General features: G+C 41.3%; 1 protein-coding gene across 1 annotated transcript in view; it reads left to right on the top strand.

Annotated features, from left to right (window-relative positions):
- osbp2b (oxysterol binding protein 2b) overlaps positions 1-26,819 on the top strand; it is a 46,701-nt gene that overhangs the window by 11,118 nt on the left and 8,764 nt on the right. The window contains exons 4-9 of the mRNA XM_041936451.1: positions 19,438-19,688; positions 23,278-23,476; positions 24,934-25,057; positions 25,602-25,668; positions 26,181-26,333; positions 26,422-26,667. Coding sequence (XP_041792385.1) covers positions 19,438-19,688; positions 23,278-23,476; positions 24,934-25,057; positions 25,602-25,668; positions 26,181-26,333; positions 26,422-26,667 — 1,040 coding nt within the window. The remainder of the gene's footprint in view (positions 1-19,437; positions 19,689-23,277; positions 23,477-24,933; positions 25,058-25,601; positions 25,669-26,180; positions 26,334-26,421; positions 26,668-26,819) is intronic.

The following is a 26,819-nucleotide window of genomic DNA, read 5'->3' as shown; positions in this document are numbered from 1 at the left end:
ACCTTCTCTCTATATATACATGATTTCATACTTTCATACGTGCCTTTTTAGCCTAAATATGTTGAATGGAGTGCTGTCTGGAGAGAACAGTGGTGGCACTTCCAACTTGTCATACTAAGACATTAAAGCTTTCCTGGGTCCTCTGCTGAGGCCAAATCACGAACCAGCACGCATTTTGTGGTTTCTGCATGTTAGTGAAACCTCTTCCTGCTTATATGCTGCAGAGGTGGTTTGAGAGGTTATGATGGATGTTTTGACCACAGCCCCCGTTCTCTGTGAAAGAGCAAACAAGCATTTTATAGTCAACTTTTGATGCTTCACGTTCGAAATGAAATGGTTTTGGATGTTAAACACATGGGAACTTTTAAATGCTAACAAAATAAGTCCAGCAAGTTGTCATTTTGGCACATGATTTAGTTTTTGTTTCTTTCTTTTTATGCAAATGTACTGTATATTAGGTTTAGTTGTGATTTAGTCTTTTAAGTGGTTTAGAGTTTTACTCTAGTTTTAGTCAACAAAAGTTAATGTGAGTGACATTTGAGTCATTTTCACTCATTTTTAATTTCTATGTCTTAAGTTTTTTAGGATAAAGCCATCTTTGATGTTATAGGTGTTCTCATCTATGGCAGAAAACACACTGTTTACCTGTTTATGCTAGACTGTAATGGTTCCCACATAGTACCTGTGCTTCTTGACAGTATGTCATGAACGCATCACTGGCTGCCCTCAGCTGTGTTTCATAAAATTTAGATTGATCGGACCAAAACTAGGAGAATATAGTTGTAACTAACTGGAATGATCCTTTAAAGAGAGGCCACAGGTCTGAGAAGAGAATATTATGATAATATGTTTTCCTTTCTGCTTGATTATGTACTGCGCTGTGTGTGACGTGGGAGTTTAAGCTAGATAATATGGTTTGAATATTGCGCTTGCATTAGTCTCGCCTTTTGTCTCTTACATGGGTGTTTTGTTATGAGACCATTGTTAATTCAGTTTAATGGATCTAGAAATTATGTTATTCATGACTCCATGCAGTCAGTGGACGGTGCAGTTGAGGCACTGCATTGTTAAATAATGCACACTACATTACTGGTATTCTTGTGTTGCTCTGTCCTTTGTTGTGCTGGGATTTGTCTGCTCTGTATGGCTCAAGTGTGTCCATTGACCTGCTGTATGCTGCATGAAACCTTAATTCATTATTAAGCTCACATTGTGTCCCAGTCGACATTCTCATTTTCTGTCTGTGGCTCATTCTGTGGCTTTGCTGCGCTATCAGCGGCAAGGAGAAGCTGAGAAGTTGAGAGTGATAATACAGGCAATTATTAGAATTAGTTAAAGCTTGTGCAAGGTGGTCAACTAGTACAATAGTGGTTCGGTCTTCAGGTTTTTCATTTTCCTCCTTTTTCATCTTCTTTGTGGATTTCTGTGTTGCAACGCCTCATTTTCACTGGTCAGGTGAAGCTCTTTATGCCAACTTCAGCTCATTTCCCCACAGCACTGCAGTCTGCCACAGTGGCCTGGGTATTGTTTCGTTTTTAGTGCTGTGAACTGTAGATTTTTTCAATGAAGTTTTCCTTTTATCCAGGCTCTTTTCGTCAATACAGAAAACACGATGACAGAATAGTTGAGCCTAATATTAGAAGCTACTGGTGCACAGCATGAGACTGAATGGCTTCATTTTTGTCTGGGGTCTGGCCGATTGCTTACAGGCTCTTTAACTGGTGATGAAGAAAATGATGTCAAAAGTATCAGGAAAGAGGAAAATTAAAACATGTTTTGTAATAATTTTTTAAGTTGTTTTCTGTGCTTTCAGTTGTTTTCACACCATTATTTCCTTTCGTTTGTTTCTTGTTTGTGCCTTTTCTGCTGCAAGAGCAGAGTCAGTCTGCATCGGGCAGCATCGGTCATGAATATTAAAAAAAGATCTTTCTTCTTTATAAACTAGAATTACCACCTTGTGCTTCTATGCCTCCACCAAGTAGTGAAGACTTTGAAGTAATTTAATAAAAGGTATAAAGTGTAATTTTTGGCGAAATGGAAATGATCTCCATATTGACATGTATCATTCTAGTGAATAATTTCTGGTGAGAAACATGCTGTCTTCACTTAGAGAGTATTTTTACAGAGGAGCGCAGAGGACTGATAGAGAGCTTCATCACATGGTGCACAACAATCACTTGAAGATCAATATCAGCAGAACCAATGAGCTTGTGGTCAACTCACCGATGCTTTAAAAATCGATGTTGCTGCAAAGAAGCTAGAAATTGTGAAACAAGGATACTTCACACACATCTTCATTAGTTTTAAACACCTCTTTAACTTGTGGCAAAGGCCCACACCTACAATGCTGGTAAAATACACCTTTGTGATCATTAAAACAACAACACATCAGAAATAAATGTCAACACCCCTAATCCTTTCACTTGGACTGAAGAGAGTCAGATTGTGTAGCCCAAACTGTTGTATGCACGCTAAATGTTGCAATGTTTTTGGGACTAGCTAGTTTATCTACTTCCTTAAATGAAGGTATTCTACTTCTTAGTCTTAATGCTTCAATACATAACGTTAACCTCATACAGGAAGATATAAAGGTATCTTTTTAAGATCTGAATGTTAATGAGAGGTCATGTCCCACGGTGTGATAATGACTCACACTAGCACAGAAATAAATCATTCACAGCAGCTTTGCTACAGCGCTTGGAAAGTTGGAGTCCTGACCTAAAGCCTATTAAAGTGTTCATGCAAGACATCCCACAAATATAGCTGAACTGAAACTATTCTTTAATGAGCAAATGTTCAAAATACCGCTCATTTCTGCATCTCTGGTCGGCAGCCATGGAAACATTTGGTTGAGGTTATTAAGGGCGATTTATCACTTCTTCGATGCAAGATTCACATACTTTTTAAAAGTAAGGTGGTTGATACTTAAATTGAGTCTTTATTCAGTGCATAAAAAGTACTGTTCACTCTCATTGTTAGTATTAAACTTTTATGAATCATGAAAATCAAACCAGGTGGCCGGTTGCTGCAGAAATAAATTCTGTGGGTCTCAGGCACATTTTTAAACATGCTGATAGAAGATCATACTTCATCAACTATGGAGTAGATTACCTGATTACATTTTGAAGCATCTGTGAAATATTTGTAACTTCCATTACTTCCACGGAAGGATATTTTTGAAGACCCCCCCCAAACGTCAAACTTTTAAAGGCACAACTCACAGAGGTGCTTACGGTGCCAACACCAACAGCTGCCATGCACAGATGCTACATGGACTTGAGTTTATTTGCCAGTGATGACTAAGTACACGCAGGGCTGGATGATTCATTGCCCCAGTGTATAGAGAGTCAGCTGTAATTTAACTCTGTTGTGTGAGGCATTGATATGAAGTCTTGTGTCTGTTTGTGATTACTAAATCATCGAGTCGACGCATGGTACCACATCCATGAGCCGGCGCGGGCTGATGCAGCAAGCAATTACTGTTAAGTCTTACATTTGTGGTTAATTAAAGATCTTCCACCTCCTTTGGATTAGCAGGTTATTATCGCCACAGGAGAAGCGTCAGTTCATTAGGAGCCCTCAGTTTCAGGCTTGTGTTTAACTGCAGTCGTTTTAGACTTTGGGTCTTACATGTTGTCTTCTGTTGCCTCAGTGACAGCGAGGCGGCACAGTGTCTGCTGTAATGTTGTCTTTTGGCTTGGATCAGTAATTTATTTGGATACTGCTGTTTGATTTGACACAGCGTCATGTTTTAAATGGTCTCACACTCAGAATGTGACTTCTAAAAAGTCATTTTCTTGTTAAAATGAGCTCCTTCCCACAATGAAACAGTTGTCTTGACCCTGAGCTGTTCGAAATGGTTTTAATGAGCTTGGTGTTTGTGCATTCAGGCTGTAGGGAGTGTTTGGGTTCCCGGACCTTAATGCAGTAATTGGCTTAATGAGACTGTAACTCGTGCTCTTTAAACACCCTTTTTAGTTTGTCTTTCAGATGATTTGTCCTTCAGCTTTTTCTCCTTCAGTAAATAAACATAGAAATGTTGGCATGAATTTCTGCTTGACTTTGGGATTTCAAAAGAACAGCATGTGATATCTGGAGCAAGTTATATTAGACTCCAGTCCAGTTTTTCAACTTCTAAAATGAAAATAATAATAACATATTATTTCATTAATAACATATTATTTCATTAACATTTCATACCTTAATAATTTGGATGTAAAAATGCAATTTTTATTTAGCTGCAGTATATACATGTACTGTATGTATATATTTGTCTGCACCTAAAAGCACTGACTGTGTATATATACAGTATTACTATGTGCATGTCTATATTATACATGTTAATAATTATGTGACTTAGTAGTTTGCAATGTGAAATTAAATACTCTTGCATGAGAAAATATGAACTTTTAAAGAATATGTATTTCAGTTCTATTAACACGCCACAATGGATTCAGATACCTTTAAAAGTGACTGGATTTATCTCTTTAATCCAGAGATAATACTGATCATAATTAAAGTTATTTATATACCTTTTTTATACACAAAATGCAGCTCAGACTGCTTTATGCTGAGATAAATAAATGGAGAAAAAAAAAGAAACTAAACAAAAAAAAAAGGCTGTTATGTCATAAAATGAGAAGCTACATCACGCAAAATCTGACATTTTCACCAGTCAAGTTCATTCTCCTTGCATGGTTAAACCTAACTGTACTGACAAAAAGAAATGAGGTCAAGTATGAAATTAATTGAGGTTTCATGCTTCATTGCCCCCTCGAACATACCCCGGGACATTTAGGGGATGTTATTTATTTACAGTCCAGCAGTCTCTCCCTGTCAGCATTCCCTCACCTCACTTACAGTCCATAGCGGCCATCCTCTGTTACCTGTTTTTGCTGTCATCAGATATTTTACAGGATCGCTTCAACACAGATGTTACAGTAAGACAAGCTTCATGTGATGCTGTAGCAGTGTCATCAGTCAAGGGAGGGACTCCTTGTGCTGTTGGTCTAACTTGCACAGCTGTTTTTGTTCATTTTATCCCTCCTGTTACACATGAACAAAGGTATTGGTGTTGCATCATTGAACAGTCACAGCCTATGCTTTCCTGAAGCCACAATCCAGATGTATTCTCACCATTACTTAGAAATGTAAAATGTTTTCAGTATAAAAATAGGTTTGTGATTGGGGAGAGTCCGCCTTCCACAGCCATAGGGTGTCCTGGCCAGCTAAAGTACGCTGCTTATTATCAGTAACACCTGTGTATGTTCGTGCTCTTAATGATGGCAATGGACTTGTAATTTATAATTTTCCCCCAGAGACCATGTTTACAAAGCTAAGTATTTAATTACTAGTGGTTATTAGAACCAGAGTTACACTCTGTGATAACAGCCATGGTCAGAAACACACTTAACAGAGATCGCTTACAATGATCAGGGCTTAATGACATTATATGAAATTATTTAAAACAATAAAAACAAATCTTTAAAAATCATAAATGAAAAACTGGCACACACAGATTTTGGCCTTCTAGATCCGATTGGCTGGATGTTTGGTTGTACTTCCAACAGATGTCCGCGCTCTTCTCAGTCTGAGTTTCCAGTTGAGATTGGCAAAAGGGTCCACAATGCTAGCAATTTGACAAATTTGGTTTGTCATCCAGCCTGGGTTGGGGTAATAAGCTTGACATTGTTATAGCTATAATAGTAAAGATATATCTTCAGGATATCAGGGGCGCCCCGGCAGCTCACCTGGTAGAGTGCATGCTATGTGTTAAGGCTGAGTCCTTACGGCAGCGGCCCAGATTTGATTTCAGCCCAGGCCCTTAGCTGCATGTCATCCCCTCTCTCTTCTCTGCCTTTCCTTTCTCTTCCTACATAAAATAAAGCAGAAATGCCAAAAAGAAAAAAAATAAGTGGATATTTTTAGATATATCATGATTACAATAGTATACAATAACATACAGTACATTATAAAATAATCAAACTGTGTATAAAAGAAAGCTCATTAACTAATTTTAATATTATATTATTATAGTTTTTTCTTTGACTCATGCAATAACAATTACAGGACATGGTCTTACTGTGCATTATGATGTGTTTCTGCTGAAAGTAAAAAAAATATATATACTGAATTATTACCTAGAACTGTGTTCACAGAAGCCCACAGCTAACTCTAAGGGAGCAGCATTAGTTCAGCTGGCAAAGGTGACCTTGGGTTATAGTACAGTGTGATATGTACACTGGCAGTGATACTGAAACGATAACCTTACCTGCTTTGAAAAAGGAGGGTGTGAGGCTGATATTGCAGGCGAACTACAGTATGAACTGTGCTGTGTTGGTACAGTGACACTGACCTCTGTGTGGGAGGTCAGATATGAAGTGGTCCATCAACGGCTGGTGATCAGCACTATAAAGATATTGACAGAGGACAGCGCAGGAGGGACACATCAATCAGTAGGAGAGGAAATAAACATTTTGTTGGAGGATGTAGTATCTAACCTTTCGCCCTTGGTCTAGTGACATCACTCTGAGTTAATATGTCGTAACTTATTCTGAAACTCACCATCCTGCATGTCTCATCATGCATAAGCTCCTTGCGCTGTCATTCTTGAAGCAACGTAGCCTTTATTTAATACCATCTCTGTCATTTGGCTTTCCTGAAATAGTTGACTTTTTCTCTCAAGCTACGAAAGCAATGGACGGGAGGGGAGGGGGGCAGAGAGGAAGCAATGCATTCTGGTCTTAGTCGTGTAGATGACTGCTGGCTGCTGAGTCCCATCTCCTCTCTGCTTCACTCCCTCCCTCCCTTCCTCCCTCCCTCCCTCTCCAATCTGCACTGCACTCAGAGAAGCATGTGGGGGAGAATTGTAAATGTGCCGAGCTTTGTGAATGTGTGTATCCTGTGAGTGCGTTTCCGGAAGAAGGGGAAGCAATGCAGGAGAGGAGATAGGACTTACAAGAGGCAGCGCCTGCATCGCTCCCCTGTCCGTGCATTGTATGTATGTGTGCGAGTGGGCATGTATGTGTGTGCATGTTGCAATGCTGAACAGGGAAAGTCGCTGCCTCAGCCCCCTCCCTCGCTGGGATTATGTAGTGGCTCGGGGCAGTGCTGCGTCTCAGGGAGCGTGGAGTGGGATCAGGCCTGCAGAGAGTGGGATGAAGGGCCGGAGCTGCTGGGAGTTGGGGACGGTCCGCTCCCTCTGCAACTCGGGCTGCCTGAGTAAACTCAACCAGGGTCAGTACAGCTATGGCTAAAGCTAAAACAAAGGAGCACGGAGCTGTCACACTCCTCTCCATCTGTCCAACGACAAAACCTTCCTCATCCTGCTCCCCACCTCCTCCTCATCGTATGTCTGAGAGTAAGCTGTCATTCCTCCATCCATCTCCCCTTCTCTGGCATCTGTCATCTGTCGCCATGGATGCTCACTCATTTCTGCAGCTTCCCTCAACAATGCAGCGCCTCACGCTGTAAAAAGAGCAGTCTGTCCTCTCCCCTGCACCCCTCACTGCATACAGTCTCCTTCCCTCTTTCACTTCTTTCTCCCGTGCTGCTCTCGCTCGGGCTCATTTCCTCTCTTTTCTTTGCGCCTGCTCCACCTCACATTTGCATATGGATGAGTCGGAGCCTGCCAGGCCTACGTGTTGTGTTGGCAACGTGCATCCATGTTCGCATATTATGTGTGAAGAGTTCACTGCACCATCAGAAACTGCAAAATGCGACGCGCTGTATGTCCCTGGGTGTTAGAAGCTGTCCCTGTATGCAAATGTGACAAGTTTTTTTTTGTCATATAACGTAATAGGCTGGTGATTTCAGATTAATAGGATTTTTGTACTGTGCACTCACAAGAAGTACTAGCCTGCATAACATGTTGTTCAAATCAAATAGCATATCAAATCAATATTCTATTACTGCTCATGGCAGGTTAATAGCCTCCTATACAGTGTTCTTCTGTATGTGATTATGTTGTTGCCCTTGGAGGAACAATGAAGAAATGTGTTTGCTATCATATTTCCCCTCACTGCCTCATCCAGTTCTATCTTTCCACCTCTCTCACTTCATCTGTGGCTGTCTTGGCTGAGTTGTACAGGGCTGAGTCGAACAGCTGTGCTCTCGAGCCCTGGGCTCTCTGTGTCTGCTCACTTTGCCTGTTTGTTTACTAAAATGAGTTTGACAAAGGTGGAATAGTCCATGTTGTTTTAAGGCTTTTCACAGTAGGCTTCTGCACGCTCTCTTCAGTACAAATGTAAGGATGTGATTAAGTGTAGAACATGAGTAATGTAACTCTGAACATTGATCCAATTGTCTGAAATCCTCCAAGGACTATGTAGTACAAGCTGTTCTCTTATAGTGTCACATGTGATGGATCAAAAGTCCTGTATGTATCAGTGGTAATATTCAAATAGGATAGTGTGTTGATGTTGTGTTTAAATTCTTAAGTTTATACTGGAGTTGCTCAAATCTTGCAGAACCTCTGACATGATGAAATTTGAAACATGAATACATTTGTATGTAGATTGAAGATATTTTTAATACAAAAGTGGGTTTTTGTCAAAATCTAGACTTGGTAGAACATGGTTTCATGTAAATAATTTAGGCAGAGTTCAGTAACAATGGTTAAACGGTGGCTCAGGGCCAGAAAAAGACACTTAAGCTCAGAAAATTAAAGAGCTCACTGTTCCAACTGGGCCACTGCTGAAAAAACTAATAAAACAGCCTGAATAATAAGATGCCTTACAATGTGAAAACTCCCCATGATGGAGAACTGTGGGAGCCATACCCATGCCAAACAATCACATCTGGTTGACAGCCATGTCATTGTCACCATCATGAAGGCTGTGCTCCAGTTCTAGACAGGAATTGGGATTTGGGAAAAATAGAAGAGGAGAGCAGCATAAGAAAGCTGCTGGAGAGAAAGGACAGTCGTTACTTTATAGCTTAATACTAACAAATCTGATGTGAGAGGCCTCTAAATCATTTTGTGACTTCTGTCTAATTACATTTAGATGGTCATGCAGTTGTGAAAGTCCTACATATAGTATATTCTTTTAAAGTAAATTAAGCAGCCACTGTCAATGGCTGCCTCCTGTTTTAATCTCAGAAAGTGTGCACACATTGCCCTTGTACCATATTTTGTAGGTCTGGCCTGGCCGTTCACATCACTCTAAACATATCTGTTTTTTAAGAGAAGCATTAGCCCCCTGTCCATGCAAAATTTGTATATATGAAATTAGAGTTTGATAATTCATTTTATTATTTAGTTTCATTGATAATCAGTGGCATATGAAAAGTGGAAATTTCCTGGTGGGCTCTGCCCTGATGAACAGAATTATTTTGAGTGGCTTGTGGACATGTAAAGCTACCATGTGAGATTCCACATCACTTTGATAATCAGTTCTCAGTGAAGCATGTCAGTATTTCTGAGAATATTAAACTTGTTGCTGTCGTATCCCTCCCTAGTTACCAACACATAGTTCCTCCACATCCTGTATGCATATGAGGGTTAGAACACAGGGCTCAGGGCCCTCATCATTTTTAATATTTCAAATATTAATGCACATAACTCAAGTGTGCTTTAGAGACACCTCCACTGATCCTCTGTGAAGGCAGTTACCTCTTTTCTGGTTTGGTGACTACCTTCATGGCTCATTATCTTGCAGCACTCGGCACCCGGACAATTAGCATGATGGATCACGATCTTGCTATGATCTCGGGTTACTGTCTCATGAATCACTTTTGCTAAATCTTCTACATGAACACGAAGCTCAGTGAGAGACAATAACAGAAACTCCACAGTTAGTTCTCATCAATAGCAAATCAAAATCAAATTGCTTGTAAAACTTAAAACTAGCTTGCTAAGTTTTGTTGAGTTGGAAGTGCTTAAAAGGGTGATAATGATAAAATATTAATACAATTTTCCAGAAATCAATTGAGAAAAGGTATGGATAAAATATGCATACAGAAATATCTGCATTGGCCAAGTAAGTCAACAAATATTTGACCAATTAAGGCATTTCATCACATTAGTGCAGAAATCAAAAATACAAATTCAGTATCGTATTAAGGCAATCCTGCTTTTTGATTAATACAAAACAGGCAGGGGTATTACAGGGAGAGCCATCTTTGCATAAACAGTATGATAAAATCCACAGATTTGTCCCATCTCATGGTTAATATCATATCGTCCAACACTAGTGCTACATGAGTGTGATCCTGCTGTCTGAAGCTGGTATTCAGCTGGGAATCAGTGCATCAACTGGAGTCAAGTTCTGTTGTTGTAGTAAGATTTCAGTTCTGATCGATTTGGTGACACCTGTGGTTACCATAGTAACAGCAAGTACGGCTTAGTATTACAGGTTCCAGAAATCGTGGGGTTGAAATTATAAGAAGTGTCACTGGATTGGATGTATGGATCAATTCTTGTGAGTCCCACGTGCATTTCAAAGCAGTTTGAACCCAGCATGGCAGACTCTGTGTATACAGAGGTAATTACAGAATGTAAATACACTTGAATGGCTATTTCAGAAAAATACAGTGATCAAATTAATATGAAAAAACAGCTTTGATTTAATAAAAATGTTAAAGATTATAACTTAAAGTGCACAAAAATGCTGCTTCTCAAAGGTGTTGCTGTATTATGTTTGTGTGCATATGTGTGCAAATGGTTATACGTGGCTACTGTAAAATTGCAGCATACAAGCAAATAATTTAAGACTGGAGAATGTGCAGTATGATATGCTGTTCATGTCTCTTTTTATACCTGCTTTACATGAACCAGCTGTCATCAGACCCACCTCCTCTCACAGCCTGAGCAGCTGCATGTAAATGAAGAATTTATGTGTGTGAGCATGCATTCAGTTAATGCTTCCCGGTCTTTGGCACATGGGCTTCAATTTACACTGTCTGCCTTTCAATGATGGAAACTCTTTCATAAGTACAGTATGGTGTCTATCAGACAATGGAAAGATCACTGCAGACTGTTGCAGATGGTCAACACAGGCTTCACATTTTGCTTCTGATTCATTGTCTCTCTAGAGCAGCAAACTTTTGTCTTTATTACTGCAGTAAAATCCTGGAAGTCTTGTCACAGTGACCAGACGTGTGCAGATGAGCTCAGTTAGTATTCCGAGGTTGTAGGATAATTAATGACCTCAACCATCCGTTATGCGGTAAGCAAGAGCCATTTTCCTCTCACAGTTTTGAGGCATGAATTGATCACGTTTACTCAGCATTCCAGATTATAAAGCTGCAGATTAATCAGCAGACTGATTGTTTTTCTTTTTGTCTCGCACATTATGAAATGTTACTGAATTCAGACTCATTGCTTAGTTGCTGCAGTTTGCTGTTAATCTTTTGTTTTGTTGTTCGCTGCTCTCTGGGAGTGTTCGATCGGATACAGGGCCAGAGCTGTACTGCAGAGCTTTGGGGACAGTGATGAGTTGCACTGCACAGTTTCTCATTTGCTTGTGGAGAGCTGAATGCTGTGTTACAGGGTTTAACCTGCTGTCTCCTCTGTTTGTCTCCCTGTGATGTATCTCAGGGGAGGTATGGAGCCAGTTAGCAATTACTGGCCAGGATTACACTCGCCTCCCGTGGGACACATCCTCACTCTTCATTTAACTTGTTCTCTCCTCTGTTTCTGATGCACTTCTCATATATTCTCTTTCTCTTGCACAGTCCATCAAAACAGTCATCTTCCTCTCTCTTTGTTCTCAGTGTTGAAAGAAATCTTTTCCAATGACAGGTACAAACTCTCGGTGCTAAAAATAGAGTGGTCTTCAGATTACATATGCGTTAAGGCTGGCTAATTGGAATCAATATCTGATCATCATGTTTAGTGTATTTTAATACTGATGTATATCACAGTATGTATGCAAAAGCAAGAACCCTGGAAGAACCTGGACCCTTGAGCAATGAGAAAGTGTGGTGTGATGAGTCATCTCTTATCCTTTCCTGCATCTGATTTGGTTAAAGCGAGAGCTCAACAAAGTACCATATTGTTCTGTACAATAGTATATTAAACGTTTGCTTCTGTGTTTATTTGGTACACCAACAGTAACTAAAACTAATGCAGTTTAATACAACAGCGCTGCAGTAAATTCTAACTTCATGATGGTTAAGAATTATTATTTTTTTTGTTGAAACTGATTTTCAACATTTAATATTGTATATAATATATAATAATTTACCAGTGACACAAACTACAGCCTCAAAAATGACTCTACATGAGGATGAATCAGCACCTCTCTGACATAGTTTCAACTAAACCAAATATCATTACCATTATGAAGATAAACTTTTTTCAGCTGTCTCCCTTTACATACAACTAATTTGCAACTGAAAATAAGTTTTGGAGGAAACGTTATGGATGGTAAAGGATGTTTTTTGTTTATCACCTCTGTGAGGAAACTGTTAACGTGTCTGGCAAGCCACACAATGCTGATTAAAATTTCAGCATATTTAATTTGTTTTCCTTCAATATCTGCTTGTATTTTATTGTTATGTTTCGGCACTCACAGCACTTGGTTAAGGTTAGGGAAAGATCACACAGAAATGATGCTAGAAACCATAACAAGGTTAGAGTGCACTTAGATGCAGTATAGATATAACTGCCTCACGGCTATGCTGCTGCCATGTTAAGTTTTCCTGCAGTCTGCAGCTCCATGGTGACTCTGAGCTTTAAAAATGAACTGTAGTAACCATTAGAAAGAAAGTAAGCTTGTTGCTAATTTTCTCTCACTAGTTTCCCATCTGATTATGATTATGAAATACCATCTTTAATCCATAGGGGTAGTACATTTCTCTGCTCGTGTTCGCTGCTCGAGGTGCACGTCTTTCTGCTACGGGGTGACGTCTTGTCAGCCGGAGGCCTGGCTCCGCTGATCTGACAGCCTGTCCTCAGGGACGAGCAGAGAGACGAGCCCTGACAGTGGGACAGCACAGAGACTACTGCTCTCCCAATTACACTCTCCCACATCCTATTCTCCTGCTCTCTCTCCCTCCCCGCTCTGAGATGGGCATTAAGGAGGAGTGAAGGGCGAAGAAGCTTTGCACATGCTGAAGAGGAAGATGGATGTATGTGTTGAACTGTTGTGATTTGATGAGCTGTGACCTGTAAGCTGGAGTCCCGGCTCGCCTCACTCACAGATATTTGCTTAAATTATATCATCATCCTCTGAGGAGGCGGGAACTGGAAACACACTTACATTTGTGTCTATCCAGGGTGTTCTCCAAGGTGGTGGGCTGTGGGGGAAGGGGGAGGCAGTCCGACCTTGAGGCATGACTGGCGTGGTAATGGGCTCCTGGCCTTGCCTCGTGATGTCGACTTTGCTACGGAGAGCCATCCATCCACATCTGTTGTTGGGAAGGAAGGAGCTGGACATGTGAGGGGGCGAGCTAACATTGACTCTGATGCACAGATGGCATAGATTGGCCATTTATTGACACAGGCTTGGGGTAAACCCTGCCTTCACTTTTTATTCCAGGTCTGAGTGATATACAGGTGATAGAATATGTTTTGGCATTTTTAAGGGTTTTCTTCTCCAGTATTCAAACCTGTATAGTACCGCTTGACATTTTATCGACGCTATAAGGAGCTGGCTCAGTGAACCAAAAAGAAATTGCAGAAAGGGCATTCTTGTGGAGGCTTAATCTCAGATAGAAGAAAGCTTTGTATCCTGGTTTCTCCTTGTCATTGAAGGGCATCTGTGCAGTATAGCCAACGGCCAAAATGTGTGTTCTTGCAGCTCACGATTTGTTTCAGTGGGGTTTTTGAGAGACAATCAGTTTTGCAGGTGACAAACTGTAAGTCTGAGTCTGAGTCTCCTCTAAACAAATATGCCTTAGTACATGTGACAGTTTATTTTTAAGTCCCGTCGCTTAGAGCTGCTGAACTCATTGGCAGAATGAGGGTGAATAATCAGAACAAGGCGTCACTGCAGTGCTGCAAATGTCTTCACTCAGCCATGTATTTCTGTTTACTCTAAAACATCCCAACTATACCTGCCATCTAACATTGGGAAAAGTCATTAGCTTGAGCCAGTGCACCGGTGTTTAAAATGCATTCAGTGCTTCTCCTGCCCTATCGCCCTGCCGCCCTATGACCTTCTTTTTTTTTTACCTCACAGCATTTCTGAAATGTCTAAACAGCACCCAGTAAACACCACCCGGTGTCCCTCCAACAGTATACTGCATATTATCCTAATATTATCCAGACCCGACTCTGTAATTTCACACTCTCAAATGTGGACGTGATGCAGCGCACTGGGGTTGAGTTTAATGTAGCTTGCAGCTCAGTCAGTGGTGACTTCAGTAACCTTGGTTTTCCATCAGAACAGAAAAGAGTCTCGTGTTTTTGTCTCATTTGATTAACTTAGGATCAATCACCGATGTTCTCCTGACTGATACATAACTTTAGGGAATTATACATTATGCCCTGCCTTTAACAAAGGTATTTGCACCTTGCATACTTTCAACAACCCAACCTTGCTCTATAAAACACTCACTCTAACTTTAACCACTGCTGTCTCCAAAGGGGTTATGTATGTATTTACTTTCACTTTCATAACAACGGCCTGTGGTGAATTGATAGGCCTGTTTTGCAAGACGTTTACAGCCTTCAAAGAAATTTGCTGGTTCCTGCAACTTCAGATTCGCTGTACACTGACAGTTGTTTGTTTATGTGTGATGTACAATCTCCTGTTAGCTCTGAATTCCAGGCCCTCTGAGAAGTTGCACTAATTGGCTTGACTTGACAAGTACAGATCAATTTTAAAGCTGTGACAACTTATCAAATGTTCCAAATTAAATGAATTCAAATGAGATAAAACGTAATGTGTGTAAAAGCCAAATATCAAACCTGTTAATGTTCTACAGGTCTAACTTCGGGGCAGTTTGTGTTGTTATTTGACACCAGTTTTTGTATCTTCATGATCAGTTTTACATTTATTTTCTAATTACCCTGCAGACACAGTAAAATAACCAAAAATGAAAGTAATTCTTTGTCCTTGTGTTAATTCTTCTCTATAAATATATGTCAGAATGCCATTTTGGCCATTTTTTTTTAATGAAAAGTCCTCCTTTCTCTTCTTATAAAAAGAAATATTTTTGATGACTCATTTGAACTTGCATACATACATTTGTCCAATAGTATGGGTTTTATGGCTTATTGTTCCCTCGTGGAAGGAAGTTCAAAACTACACCAATTGGCCAACTGACTTCTCTGTTTAAAGCTGCTCTGCCGTAGTCACACTTTATCAATTTAAGGCTTATTTCATTATCCTGTCCAACTCTCTCTGAACTGTTTCTCACTCACCTTCTCTTCTCTTGCTGTCCTTTGCACTGCAGCTGTCTGTCTATTGACAGACAATCTTCTGACTTTATAGCAACTTTATTGATATTCAATGTAATTTGATTCCTTCTCTGTTGTTTGCCGGTAATGAGTGGACGCTAGTGCCAGTTTCTGATCCCTGTTCCTTTTAGGTTTTATTCATCCCTGTAGGGTGGCTGAGGTGACCTTTGGCTAGACTGTCTTGCTTTTGTCTCTAATGGCCACACAGTTGTGTCTGTAGCCTAGTCAACATGTTCACACATTACTTCTGAGGCTCGAGCTCAGTGGCCTGTGTGTGCTGCTTCTTCCTGACTGAACTTTTGTTACCTTTGGGTGAAAATGGATGCCCAGGAATGCAAACATGGTGAGAGATTTTTTTCTTCTCTTCTCTTTCTCCCCTCCTCTGGTTTCTTTTCTCTCTACCCTCGCTGCTCTTGGTTCTCTTTCTTCTTAAATGAGAGAATTTCATCCCCATTTGTGTTCAGCATCTGTGATACTGAAGTACAGTGGGCTTCTCCTAAAGACATCTGGTCTTTTATGGTTGTATTTGTAATCTTGGTCTGTTACTGGAGCCTGACCTGCATATTGACATGGCTAATTTTGTCAGCCGATTTTAGTTTATGATAAATTAAAATTCTGGACCTATAGAATAGAACTGAGCTGAAAACTAGTTCCATTGACAGTTTAAAAGTTGAGATATGTCACCCAATAGGTAATAAGTTTTCAGGTATTTTGTCAATTTGACAAAGAACACTTTTGAACTGATGGTGGCACTGCATCAAAAGTCAGAGGATTTTTTTTTTACCATTTATCCTGAGAGCAACATAACAGCCTGTATCACATTTCATGACAATTTATCCACTAGTTGTGGTGGCATTTCACTAAAAACTCAAATGTCAACCTCATGGTGATGCAGGATGAACAGTCAGGAGATCATCAAAATTAGGATTAATCAGTTCATCAAACCATACATTTATATAATCAGAATTGTTTAATTCTCAAACATTTGTGTTGGTTTTAGCTTTAAAATGGGGTATCCTCTTGATACTGTCTGCTGATAAGAGTGCTGACAGTTCCTTTGAGTCATTACTCACAAACTATTAAATAAGCTCGTAAGTGGTGCATTCTTGCAATAGGATTTATGTTGAATTTACTCAGAAGAACCTGTTCATGTTATTGTTCAATGTGCTGCCATTGCATTTAACAAAAATAAAAAACATCATAATGTGAGCATTCATCTATTTAATGAATAGTCCAGTGTGGATGCATCTCTGTGCTGTTGGTTCTCAGTGGAGCTGAACAAAGGTCAGATTTGAGCTTGGTTTATTGCTCTTACATGATGTAGTCCTGCCAGGCTACCAGCATCCCCCAGGCAGAGATCCATGTTATACTTGCATGATGTAAATAGACTTGACTGAAGTGATCCTCCACTGCGAGGTCACAGCCAGCTGCCACATTCTTCGGAGAAAGTGTTGCTGTAGTGCTGGCTCTCACCAAAGCTGTGACAGTCTCTGCTATCAGCTACATAACAGACCTTTTCAGTGTGACAAAGCATAGTCTGTGCGGTGGAGTGTGGAAGGCAGCAGAGCAGCAGTTTATAGACATTTGAGCATTCGAGGGTCAGCAGGGTGGATTAGAGGGTGGAGAGACTTTCTCTCTGCACTCCAACCTTTCACCTGGCCGTGTCCTCCTCTATGACCTCATTCTCCTTATTTTTCTCTGTGTCCTCCTGCTTCTCCTCTGCTGTTTTAGTTTAGTTCTATTAGTAGTTAGTATATCACTCTTCTGGTGGGATTGCTGTGTCGAGAGTAAGCACTGACGCCAACGCTGAAGCTGGTACTTTTGATTTGTCCCAGCCATATGGTCTTGTTTTGTCAGCTTCATTTATTAAAACAGAAACATACAAAGACAGATGTCTTTATGCTGGGAAATACTCTTCTGTGTGTCTATAGATTTGATGCACAGGTGTGGAAATATTTCTTCAGTAGTTCAAAATCCAACATGCAGGTTCCCTGGTGGTTTGCTATTAAGAGATGTTCATGGTGGAATTTATTCCTCTAGAAAGACTGTGTGTGCATCAACTTTACTTCACAAATTCAGGAGTTCTGTTTTACATCTTGGATATGTTCCTTGGTGCCTACACTTGCAGTGTGTGCATACACGTGTGCGATGTAGGGCTGATGCTGCAAAACTTTTCATGTATGTTCTGTTTCTGAATAACCTCTCTGTTGTGACATCATAGCAGCCTTTACCACAAGAGGTCATGGGTGTGTCAAGAGCTCTCTGTATTCAAATACCCTGATTTGATAAGCTTCTAAGGATTTCTTTGTCAGAGTCAGTTACATTTAGTGTGTCACTGTCTAATGATTTTATTTATGTGAAACCATCTGTAAAAACAGATTAACGTCTGTCTAATTAACACAAATTTCATGACACAAATTGCTGTTAAATGCAGTAGGTGGTTTGTGGGTGGATTAAGGGTGATGCCATTTCTCCTTGTTAGCAAAACGACCAAAATACATCCCCCAGATCCCCAGATTGTGCAGGGGCAGAGGGGCGGTTTAGTTGTATATGTTAGCCTAGCCTGACTTATCGATCCTTTATCTGACTGTGCAAGTTAGAATATATGGCCCTGACCATGGTTCTGAAATATCAGCAGTCTAACTGTGCTGTGTATTGATAAATCTGTGGTGCTGTCCGTGGTGCTGAAGTAGGAGACAGATTTGTAATTGCACCTTTTTCTCTCAGTCCAGTCCTTCTGTCAGTCTCTTGGAGTTATAATATTCTCTAAACTGTATGTGAGAAATACTCAGTTATATACTGTATTGTGGCCTATGTACAGCACTCTATATAGCATGATCAAAGTGACAAGTAGCAATGTGTAGTCATGGAAAAACAAGGTGATCATAGAAACATACAGCTGCCTGTAATATTCCTATTAAATTTCTATGATTGGATCATTCAGTAGCATCTGTGCTGCTGAAAATACACCCCAGACCAAACCACCTCTGCAGCTCAATATTTTAGGGGAGACATGACTATGTTAGCGGAGATCCACCCCCTTGTTAAAATTTTTAAAAACATCAACTTTTTGGGCTTTAGGGCATTCAATCGTTCGCAACTGGACCTCGTCAGTTTGTCTTAGAAGACGTTTCGCCTCTCATCCGAGCAGGCTCCATCAGTTCGTACGCAACCAGACTAGATAGGACAGCTCTAGTCCAATGCAATGATGTTAGGTTCAAGTATTTATCCCCTGAGTGAGACCAACCCACAAAAACAAGAATGGTATCACTCTATTGTGTTGTGTTGTTTGTTTTCAGAGGCTAAATCTTTGAAAAGATCAAAGATTTAGCCTCTGAAAACAAACAACAAAGCCATTCACACATGGCTCAAGGAGCCTCCCAATGACAACAATGGGACACTAACGAGGCTAACGACTGTCGTTGACACCAAAGGGTTGCACCCCACCCCGCCTTAATGGGGGGATCGTTTGCCTCACAATAGAGTGATACCATTCTTGTTTTTGTGGGTTGGTCTCACTCAGGGGATAAATACTTGAACCTAACATCATTGCATTGGACTAGAGCTGTCCTATCTAGTCTGGTTGCGTACGAACTGATGAAGCCTGCTCGGATGAGAGGCGAAACGTCTTCTAAGACAAACTGACGAGGTCCAGTTGCGAACGATTGAATGCCCTAAAGCTTACAATGACCTGGATGAATGAGAATATTCACAGGCATCAGCTTTTTGGTCATTTTTTATCAGTTTCATTATTTAAGAAACAACACATTTCTAAAAGAAATAAGTGAACAACACTATGACCACTACGGCTGCCTAACTTTTTCAGATGTAACCCTGTTACTGTCTCTCCATTTTTAAGCCTATAATGAGTTCTCTGCCAGCGGAGGTCACTGAGCAATGGAGGAGCGTAGGAGGGTGTGTACATATTTTGTGAGTGTGCAGTTAGATATGTTTCAAAAAAACTCTCGAAGGAAAACCTTCAAATTGTCTGTATTAATCTCCTCTTCTGTGACTGATGGACTCACACGTCCCAACAGCCCTCTCTTGTACTGTATGTGCATATGTGACCTCTGACCTCTCTCTTCCAGATGATTCGGGTGACGAGGAGCCTACATCCCAGTCGGACCGCAGCGAGATTCAGGGCACCCTGAAGATACTTGTCAGCAAGCTCGATGACCTCAGCACATGTAATGACCTGATCGCCAAGCATGGGGCGGCCCTGCAGCGTTCCCTGAGTGAACTCGAGGGTCTGAAAGTCCCAGTGGAGGGAGGGGAGAAGATCAAGGCAGTCAATGAGCGAGCCACCCTCTTCCGCATCACTTCCAATGCTATGATCAATGTAAGTAGCTGAGACAGGCCAGGCTCCGAGACGCAGCAGCAGCGAGCAGGGACTTGCATGCTTTGGCATGATAAGTGTGACAGGAATACTGGCCATCTTTAATGCCCTGGTTAGCAAGTGATGATAGATGAGATCACTGCGCAGTGTGACATGTTATACAGTGAGCTGCAGGCATGGAGGCCACGGGTTTAGAGGAACAGATCCAGACCAGACCAGATCATGTTAAAACCCTCTTAAACATGACAGCTACATTTAACAAAACCAGCAACCGACACTAACAGGTTTTCAGTCACCACTATGTGTTGGATCTGATTACCAGCATCACACTGAGAAATGCTCTACTCTGTCTGGGCCTGGTCCATTCACCTCAATGGTACATGCCATAGGCTTTACAGTATGTCAGTAGTGGACGAGAGTTCAGGGAGGGTTGAGGTCTTGAGGGAGTGATACTAGATATGATCATGGGTGGGTGGGGAGGACAGGAATAGCCCGGCTCCCCCCTCTTAAACCCCCTTGCCTCCCTTGTTGGTGAGGAATGTCAGATCCTTCTGGACTACAGTTAGACAGACAGACCTGCTCTGACTAAAAGCAGACAATCACACAAGGTTTGTCTTTCTTCCTGCTTCTCTTGTTTATCGTCTTTATTTTCACTATAACTGCATGCCTGACTGATTATATTTTGAAATGTCTGGCTGTTATCATACTTCTAACGTGCCAAAGTGTGTGCGAATACAGCTTGTTAAGAGACTTGAGTCGTAGTGTTATGATAAAGAAAAAAAGGGTGAAATCTAGATTGCACTTTAATTATATGAAAGGCCATTGCTCAAAATGATGAGCCTCTTGTTTCTCTCATTTCTTTTATTAATTAGTATGGGAAATTGAAACTTACTGGACAAGCAATAAAATAGACCCTCTTGGATTGCCTTACTCATTAAAATGCCATTAGGTTTGCCAAGAATGTGCTTCTAATGAGAAAAAGTGCTGCCACCAACTCCCTGCAATGATCTTTGGTCTTGCAAATGGCTCTCTTCAGGATAAGGGTGTTTGGAATACTGCAGCCATGTTTTTGGCCGCTCTTAAGACATACTGCTCTACAATATAACAAGTTTTTATGTGCTTTTCCAAAGAAATTTGACATGCAAGGAGGGAATAAATGAGAGAGGAGGGTTTGAGGGAAGACGGACGCAACTGCATGCTCTAAGTGATCTGACCCTGATCCTTTGGGAGGGTTTCATTAGTTCATTTAGTGGTGATGTAACGTCTCACGTGTGTCATTGCATCCAGGCTCTTGCCCGTGTGTGTGCATGCATTTACACACCCACCACTTTTGGTTGTGTGGTTTAATAGCTCAAACTTTCCTGTAGTTGATTGTAGTCTTTGCTACTTCACATGTTCTGCGAAGTGCAACAGGACTTTTAATTTGATGCTGTTGATGCCCCCTGTGACTCAGATAACCCCACACTCCCGCCCACACAAAGTCACATGCAGTCTGCGTTTGAACCAGAGACTCAGCATAAAAGAAGTGGAACTGTTATACTTTTTTAAGTGGGTGTTGAGTTTCATATCATCGGTTATGTCTGAGGAAGTGGACCACAACGTCACAAACACTTCTATCATTTAAACCGAGGCTCAGACGTTAATGTTTAGACACTTGATGTAAGACAGCTGAAGGTAAGAGACTGATGAAATGTTTTTACCAGCAGGTATTTTGCCATTTCCATATGTTGTTTTGAGCAAAATAGAGTTTTATTCCAATAATTTAATCTGAAACATTTTAGTACTATCAACATACAATGAAATTGCACCATTACTAGATAGTGTTATAATCATTGCATCTCATTTGTTTAGCAGCAACAAGATAGCATGAATCTCTTTTTTGTCTTGATAAATGAAAGTTTTTTCCTTGCCTCACTTGGCCAGCCTGAACCACACACAGCATCTTTTGGAATAATACAAAAACATAGTGATCAGAAGGTCTAGACTCACACATGCAAAGATCAGTGCACACTGCACAGCATGAAATACTGATGCTGCTGCAATAGTCACAGTGTTTACCTTAAGTTGTAGATTTCGCAGTCAGTTTGTATTGTTTCAGTTCCTGGTTTCACCTCTGTGATTTGGTGAAAATGTCATCGACAATTTTCACCAAATTATTATCCATTAGCATTAGCATTATTTACTTGTAAAGATTAAATAGTTTTTACACATATTGAATACATTATCACAATGTGATTTTTAGAAATAGCTTTCAAATTTCACAGAAAACATCACCTCTGTGAATTTTAAGTGACAACTAATAGTGAATATTGTGTGTGTGTGTGTGTGTGTGAGAGAGAGAGAGAGAGAGAGAGAGGGAGCTGAAAAGCACTTTTTCAGCAGGCACTTTCCTGCTCTCTGGTAACAAATCAAGGAAGGAGTCAGGTGTTGCCACGTCCTTGTTTCTCTTCCTGCTGTCTAGAAGTGATATTCCACATCCTGACTGCGGTCTCACCAGCCAGGGAACAGAGATTATTTGAACTGGGTGACACATTCGTCCCTTGAGCTCTCCGCCTGCAGCCGTAACTGTATCTAAGTGGTTCGAGCTAACTCTCAACAGCCCCTCTGGCTGCAAACACTGAGAGGACAATATGTAATCATGTGCTTTTACGTTCGTGGGAAGAACAATGAGTAGCCCCCACAAAATGCTACAAAAATGCTTGGTTGCAGTAAAGCAGCTTCACTCAGAAACCCTCCTCTGAGGCCCACAATGCTGACAGGTCAATGACTGTCACATGACATTTTCATCATTAATGCTGTCAGCTGTGAGGTGTTATTTAGGTTCAGTGACCTTTGAGCTCACTATGAGGAAAGGCTGTCAGACATAGGATATAGTGCCAACAAATGCTGACATGAAATATATGTTTGAGCTGAAGTAACCTTCTTTGTCTCTGTAAAAGCCAGGCAGCACCAGTGTCACATGCAGTCTGCTATGCAATCAGAGGTTTAAACTGTAGCTCATCACTCACTGATGATGTGTTTATGCTGCATCTGAGGCACATTTGACACAGCAGGGAGACCCAGTAAATGTTTGGCAGGCATCTAATTAACATATTGATGGTTGCTCGCAACAATGGTGATGAACATCCTTGATTACAGTGACTGACATGAATGTCTTTGCACCTTTTTCCTTTCCATCCCGTGCTCTCTCTCTCATATTGTTTTAAGCTATCAGGCAAAATTATATACTGATTTTTTTTCACTACACTCTTATCTGTTGACTCAATAAAGCTTGAAGAATTCCCCAGATTTTATGATGTTAATAGTTTTAAGACCTAGACCTGGACTTGAACAGGAACCAAAAGTCTCCTTTTCCAAAATCCCTATGATGTGACTGTGTTGTTAAGACATGAGAAGAGTTATCTGAGGACACTCTGCCGTACTTTCAATGTGAATCTCCGAGCTGTTCTAGCAAGTGGAAACTAACTTGTACCTTGTTAAGAATTACCAGCAGCAGGTTTTTTCAGGATGTAAATCCATTTTTTCAGACTGTATCTTCTAGAAATGAAACTTTCAGCACTGTCTGTATGTTTCTGTACTTGTGTTTCCCCAGGCGTGTCGAGACTTCTTGGACCTAGCAGAGACTCACAGTAGGAGATGGCAGCGGGCGCTGCAGTATGAGCGAGAGCAGCGTACCCACCTAGAGGAGACCATTGAGCAGCTAGCCAAGCAGCATAACAGCCTGGAGCGAGCGTGGAGAGAAGCACCCACGCTTGTTTCCACCACACCCAGTGCCCCCACCACCAACAAGGGTGAGACTGACCGTCAGTGTGTTACTTACTCCTGTGGGCCTCACTTAACTGGCTAAAAGTCAAAACCTCAGGTTCAATATTATAGACATTCCTGATGTGGAGGAAGGACATTTTAAGCAGTGTCAGAAGGTTTGAATTGGATTATCGTTAAGTTGGAGATGGTAATTACCTTCACCAAGGACTATAGGTCATGTGTCTCCTCTGTGGATTTGACCATCCATTTGTTGATTTTCTTGTTTACATATAACCAACATATCCTGAAAGTAAACACCCAGGCTGTCATAAAGTTTGCTGTGTACAGCTATCCTCTAAGAGGAAGAAACCTATTGATTTTGGTGCCCTATAACTTTTCCTATAATGTCTGTTTTTCAGTTTAAAATCTCAGTTAAAAAGTTTAAAAAGTATTGTGCCTTTAACAAGGAGAACTGATTCTAGTGACCCCATGTCCTACCTTTAGTGTAAGACTCCATCGTCATCTCCAGAAAAATGACAGCACTAGTCATTGTACAAATAGCTTCAAACAACATCTGATACCAAAAGAGGAAGTAGTGCAGCTTTCTTAAAGCATAGCTTAAAGAGACACGGTTGATGCATAGACATACAGACATAGTTTTTAACAGGAGAAGGGGATTCCCAATGGCTCAGGGCTTATGATGCTGACCATGAACCCTGATGACCCCAGTTTGAGTCCAGCCAGGACCTTAGTTGCATCTCTCTTTCCATCATTTCCTGTCATCTCTATGCTGTCTGCAATAAGGGCTTAAAATGCCCCCAAAAATTCAAAGCAGAACCGCAGAAAGAGCTTGTTGTTTTAAGTGCGAGGACTCGCTGTGTTTAACTGTCAGGTCAGAGCCTGGCTTCACTTTATAGTATTCTATTTATACAGGACAATGCTGGCTATAAATGTAATGGCTTGCCAGAGCGATGAGCCCTTTCTCCTTTAAAAAGTGTGAGTGGTAAAAAACCCAAAAACATTTCATAACCTTCAAAGGAGTTAACTCATCCTTTGAGGCTGATACAAATTTTTATTCAATAAATTAATTGTATGCATCTTACTTGATATAACCTGGTTGTAAAGCAATACATTTTTTTATGAAAATAAAGCAAGTTTTGTTTGTATTAGTGGCTGCTTGAGGACTGAAGGTCACCTGACTGTATGAAGTACTCTGATTACATGATGTAAGGATTTGTGCCTCTCTGTCGGAAGCTGCAGTTTATACACATGACGGATCACTGAACACACTGATTATTGAATGTTGGATACTGAAGATTAGAAGCACACCCTGAGGAACTCGCATCACTCAGGCTAGTTAACCAGCAGGAACATTGGCAATTTTACTAAGCTGATTATTCCTTGATTAATCGCCATGGGTATGCGATTTTACGCTGCTCTCTCCTGTGTGATTGTTCTGCTAGTTTTGAATGCTGTTTACTCATTAATGTATATGTCCCCACAGCAGGGAGTGAGAGGCTGCACAAAGAAGAGGCGAGTGATGAAGATGAGGATACTGAGTACTTTGATGCCATGGAGGATTCCCCTGCATTTATCACAGTGACTGCCACTGAGAACACACAGCACAGGTCAGCTGCACACAGGGGTCCATATTTTATTTATTTAGCAAACAGCAGGAAGCCAGATGCTACAGGGCTGAAGGTTTAGCTGAGTTGTGATATTCAGTCTGCATGTGTGCATGTGTAACCACAATAAACCCTTTCTGCTCATGCTCTAATTCGTCATAAAAGTAAATCTTTGACTCTTGCTGTTGAACACACCTCTGATGATGCCTCGTGGTGTGCAACCTATTTTTTTAACTGCAAAGGAGTCAGTCTCTTGCTCCACTAGTTTTTGCAGAGCTTGTCCTGCCTTTCTTTACTTTTTAAAGACATCTGGAGTACCTCATCATTGTTATGGCTCATCTCTTGCAACATAGCCCTCAACTCCAGGAGCACCATTGCAAATGATGGAAACTGTTAGACAGCATTCATCTGTAATACTCAGCAATCTGTTTGCTCCCCTGTGTGTATTGTGTTTGTATTGTGTGTGTGTTCGTGCATGCAAGTGGGAAATGAGAGTCTGTTCAAATGTCCGGTGCTCATTGTAGAAAATATTTTCATCGTGTTCCAGGCGATCCCAGAGTAATTTGAGCGGAGCCAGCGGAGGTCAGCTCAATGACTGGAACCAGGACGACCATGTAAGTGTCTGTGTCCTCCTAACAAGGCTGACTAATAGGACTGACATTTGTGACTGCTGACTTTTGTAATCTCAATATAGATGAATATGTGCTGCTGGAAACCTCAGAGCTCATCGATTTATTTTTATAACCTTCTTCACTCGCTGTTTTCACAGTCCTGCTTTTCCTACCCGACATTCATGCCGTGCTCACACACATACGCACACGCAGCCTTTGTCTGTGTTTCCAACTGTCGTTGTCACCCCTGTGGTGCCACAAGATACACAGCTGCTTCATTCCACTAAATCTTAATTACCAGTCAAACATCTGCTCTTCTCTCCCCTCAGCTCTCCCTTGTTTCTTCTTCTCTGTAACACCCATCTGTGACTTTCACTGGCTCTGTCATTCTGTCTCCACACGGTGATAAGCTGCCAAGCTGTCCACCAAGCTGAAAGTGTTTCTCAAACTTGTATGTATCGAATATTCTTTTTATACAAAGTTTATACCACCTTCTCGTCCTCCACCTGATCCAGATGTCTCCGAGCTGTAATGATGTGTCAGGGAAGGAGCTGCAGCCCCGCAGACAGAGGCGGACTCGTGTCCCAGATAAGCCCAACTACTCCCTCAACTTGTGGAGCATCATGAAGAACTGCATCGGCAAGGAGCTCTCCAAAATTCCCATGCCTGTAAGCGCGTGCGGCCTGACCCTCCTTCTTGCTGGAGAAAACCTGTTTTACTCTGTGTGTCTCTGACGCCCTTCATCCTCCCGCTCAGGTAAACTTCAACGAGCCTTTGTCGATGCTGCAGCGTCTCACAGAGGACCTGGAGTATCATGAGCTCCTGGACAAGGCGGCTCGCTGCGACTCCTCCCTGGAGCAGATGTGCCTGGTCGCTGCCTTCTCTGTCTCATCCTACTCCACCACGGTCCACCGGACAGCCAAGCCCTTCAACCCCCTTCTGGGCGAGACCTACGAGCTCGATCGCCTGGAGGACTTTGGCTACCGCTCGCTGTGTGAGCAGGTAACAGCACGGCCACGGGCACTTTTTGTTTCTCACTGATGTGCATGCACGCACGACACACAAACTGAGGCACATGACATCTGGTCATGTTCTCCAAACTAGTTGCTGCTTAGGTGAACACATTTCCTACATTCTACTTTACCTTTATCTTT

The sequence above is a fragment of the Chelmon rostratus genome, chromosome 5, assembly GCF_017976325.1.
Source record: "Chelmon rostratus isolate fCheRos1 chromosome 5, fCheRos1.pri, whole genome shotgun sequence".
Lineage (NCBI taxonomy): Eukaryota > Metazoa > Chordata > Actinopteri > Chaetodontiformes > Chaetodontidae > Chelmon > Chelmon rostratus.
This window is presented reverse-complemented; position numbering and strand designations above follow the sequence as displayed.